At 35.4% G+C, this 3,737-nt stretch overlaps 2 protein-coding genes across 6 annotated transcripts in view; both read right to left on the reverse strand.

Moving 5' to 3' along the window:
- The window catches only part of map3k19 (mitogen-activated protein kinase kinase kinase 19), a 10,570-nt gene extending 7,514 nt beyond the window's left edge, over window positions 1-3,056 (reverse strand). Inside the window, exons 1-5 of one of the 3 annotated variants that reach the window (XM_014024857.1) lie at window positions 3,006-3,055; window positions 1,590-1,677; window positions 850-951; window positions 504-658; window positions 393-427 (exon numbers count right to left, since the gene is read on the reverse strand). In XM_014024857.1, the coding sequence (XP_013880311.1) occupies window positions 393-427; window positions 504-658; window positions 850-951; window positions 1,590-1,645 (348 nt within the window). In that variant the 5' untranslated portion in view covers window positions 1,646-1,677; window positions 3,006-3,055. Of the gene's footprint in view, window positions 1-392; window positions 428-503; window positions 659-849; window positions 973-1,589; window positions 1,678-3,005 lie in introns of all 3 variants that reach the window. The other 2 variants (XM_014024856.1, XM_014024858.1) reach the window with 2 other exon arrangements.
- LOC106529437 (uncharacterized) overlaps window positions 3,030-3,737 on the reverse strand; it is an 8,291-nt gene continuing 7,583 nt past the window's right edge. For all 3 annotated transcript variants that reach the window (XM_014024861.1, XM_014024862.1, XM_014024863.1), the window contains one exon: window positions 3,030-3,318. In XM_014024861.1, the coding sequence (XP_013880315.1) occupies window positions 3,143-3,318 (176 nt within the window). In that variant the 3' untranslated portion in view covers window positions 3,030-3,142. The remainder of the gene's footprint in view (window positions 3,319-3,737) is intronic.

A 3,737-nucleotide genomic window follows, 5' to 3' on the forward strand; every position in this document is an offset into this window, starting at 1 on the left:
AGCATTTTAATAACAACTAAAGGTGACATAGATACTTTATTATGATATAGTATTTAAAAGGGGCAGGACATTATAAGATGTATCTTCTACCTGCTCCTTTTCGAACAGAAAATATWAAATTTTGCATGTCACACGGGCAAAATAATTTGTATTACATTTTATTTCTTAAGTTTGTTTCATTCTATTTTCTTTTCTTTTTGATTGTTTTATGTCTGTTTGCAATAAAATAAAAAAAATGTATGCCTGAGAAAAACATAATACAGTATTGCCCCTTTAACATTTGCAAATAAAAAACAGCGAAATGCAGCTTTTCTATAAATAAAACCCAACAAACTTTAGCCTTTTTTAAACATAAACAGATAAACACTGGTATACATTCAACTGAAACTCACCTTATGTTCATGTACAACATTTTGTGAGCCAAGTCCTGCAGACAGGAAACTATAGTTGTTTTAAAACCATCGTAAAAAGATCAAAAATTCTAAATCTCTAAATATACACACGGTTCTGAACGTGGGCTCTGGCCTGCATCATGCTGTTGGAGAAAAGCAGAGGTTCCATGATGCTGGGAGCTGATTGGCTGAGCGGGCCGGACTCTGTCACGGACGACACACCGTGGGACGGCGGAGAAGCGCAAACTACACTTCTTGTCCTCTGTCTTGTAGAAACACATCACAAAGATCCATTTGTTTGTTTATTGTTTATTGACAGCAACACTTTTGTGAACAACTAATTATTTTTCACTTTTAATGGTAAAGTCCTCTGAGCTGGGATTGTTGGCAACATCAATTATAACAAAACTACTTACTAACTATTAGTCRTGTAAACAGTGACTCTGAGTTTATGTACCTTTGTCTGGGGGGCACAGGCTGACAGAGGGTCCTGGTATTCAATAAACCACTTGACAGAACTGGATCCACTTGACCCCAGTGTCTGTTATTGCTGCTCAAACTGGGGAGACACAAACCTTTGCTGAGGAGGCAAGAAGAATAACAACAATATGGTTGCCACAAAGAAAATTTCTTTCTTTCTTTATTTCTTTTTTGTTCTGAGTTCTTAATAGTTTCTAATATTAGCTTTAAATATATTTATCTTTTAGTAATTGTACCAAACTTGGTAAAGATTCCCTCCCTGGCATCTTTCTGAAAGCTGGTTTGGTGAAATTAGAGAGCAGCTTTATTCTCCTCCCTGAGCTTGGACTTGATTCAGTCGCTCATATCAGACAATGGGCTGATTCACCGAGTTCTCTCCCACTGTATCTGTGCTCAGAACCTGTTTGGGTAGAACAGATTGTCCTCTGGACACAGTAACAGGTGCTTGCACACAGGTCTGTGAGTGTAACCAGAGACGACTCTATTTTGCTGTTGGTGTAAAAACCCAGAGGCATATGTTAAGCAGCCCGGCAGGAAGTGAGCGGACTTTATAAGAGATTGTGTGCTCTCTCTGAAAATGTTTGTGTGAAAACCTCTGTGGTTTAATGTAAACATGTATTAAATATGTGTTTATAGGTGTCAGTCGATACAATTTTCTAGCTAAAACACATGAATAAATGTGAAAATGTAAGAATAATGGAATTTCTTTATGCTCACCTGCTTCCGTTTTTGACATCCTGATTGACTTGTCCAGTGTCTTTCAGTGTTTTCATGTCGCTTTGAAAACTGGTTTGGATCGGCTTATCTGCAGGAGAAATTCATCACAATCCACAGTTATATATCAGTTATTTCTCTTCTAAAAACTATGTATGTATTTAGAAGTAAAATATTATTCTGTATGTTCCCGGTGGAAAAATGATGTCAGCAAAGAAGCAAAAAAAAAAAAAAAAAATTAAGTTGTACAACCATTTTCATTTCAGAGGAAACACATAAGACACCTTTAAACCATGATAGCAACATGACAACGAAACTTTCTGGTCACTCAAACTCCTCTTTACTAAGCTCACATTTTTATATTTTAATATGATAAAAACAGCAAAGCTTATTACAGAAGAATAAACCGGTGTTACCTGTTTCTATTCTTGTTGCTCCACTCTGCTCACATGTTGAGATGTTTATAAGAAAACTCTTTATTTGCCCTAAAAGTCTCACTTCGATCCTGTTTTTGGTTTTTCAGAACTTTGTGTTCCTGAGGTTGTGGCTGAGGTAAAAGATGCTCAAGCTGGTCTCTCACGTTTTGTGTGGAGGACCCCTCCCATACAGTCAACCCCCCCTCGCCTCTACCCTCTCTCACGCACACACCCCTCAGCTGCAGGTGATTTGATCTCTCGGCCTGTTTTGGACACTGATCAGGAGGTCTACTATCAGAGCGAAAAGTCTGACTGCAACTTTTTTACTAAATAAAGCCCAGCTTGTATAATTAATGTTTGCAGTGATTTGCAAACTATTTAGTTGTAGAGATGCAAAATCAGGGGTGTTATTAGTTGGGATATTTTACCTGATTTTTTGTTAATTGTTGGAAATAAAGCACAAACGTTTTAAATTTCCTAAAATGCATTACTGGACTATAATCTGTGTTTTCTTATTAAACCAAAAAATTTTTTTTACTTATTATAGACCAAATTTATAAAATAAGATTTACATATTTTATATAAATACTAGGTTTGCACAATACATATGTCTGCACTGAGACGTTCAATATACACTATGTATTGAATAATACAGATTTTTAAAATTGATTTTATCAGCTTGTCTCCTGAACATGCTCTGTATTGAAGGATCAGTGGATCTGAGTTTGACTACTACACCTAAGCTGCATCGTTGAGAAACTTGCTGTTTCAGCAACATTTAATTCAAAAACTGTACTTTTGAGGTTAAACAAATGTTCATGATTAAGTTAGGAAAGGCATGGACATTTCTTTTTTTTTTTTTTAAATCGAAAAATATTGAACTGTGAGACCAAATTATCAAACAGAATCGTGAATTTTCTGTTTCATTGCACCCCTCATAAACACAAATATGTTTGAACTGTGTTTGTATAAGCTGACAACATATTGAACAGATCAACATTACCTTTGCTGAAAACAGTCTGAGGAGGAATTTCAGAAGACTGAAGAGCAWCCTAAACAAGAAACATTCACTTGTCAGTTTCAATGCAGTTAATACTTTTTAAAGCTCCACAAAAATAAATAAACAAATAAATAAAAAAACTAAAAGGATTTACAGCAGTAGAACATTTTGTCCTGTTGTTCTGATTGTTTTACCTCTGTGTGGCTGCACAGCAGGTCACGTTGTGTAACTGGTGTTCGCTGATCGTCGTCCCGCTCTGTGTCTAAATCTAATTGTGAATCCAAATCTTGAAACAAATCAAATGTGGGGTCTGCATCTGTGCAGAAATAAAAACAGTAAAGCCAGCAGCAGGTTTTATTTATTTTTTTTTTTCTGTCAGTTTTCTCTGTGCACCTGTCTACGACGGAGTATTAGGGCCACACAAGACTTTTTTTCATTATGTTCTAGCCTTTACAAGAAAAAGCCTGCAGTCATCACTGCATTAAAATGAGGAATGTTGAGCAACTTGTCAAGTTGTTCTTTAGTATTGCTTAAAATAAATAGTTAGCCCAGAGGAACGGAAAACAGACACCTCATGCAAGATTGATATTTTTTTCATAATATTACGACTTTATTCTCATGATTTTGCGACTTTATTCTCATGATATTGCAACTTTATTCTCATAATGACTTTATTCTCATAATATTATGACTTTATTCTCATAATATTATGAATTTATTCTCATAATATTATGA

The sequence above is a fragment of the Austrofundulus limnaeus genome, unplaced genomic scaffold (assembly GCF_001266775.1).
Source record: "Austrofundulus limnaeus strain Quisiro unplaced genomic scaffold, Austrofundulus_limnaeus-1.0 Scaffold443, whole genome shotgun sequence".
NCBI classification, from domain to species: domain Eukaryota; kingdom Metazoa; phylum Chordata; class Actinopteri; order Cyprinodontiformes; family Rivulidae; genus Austrofundulus; species Austrofundulus limnaeus.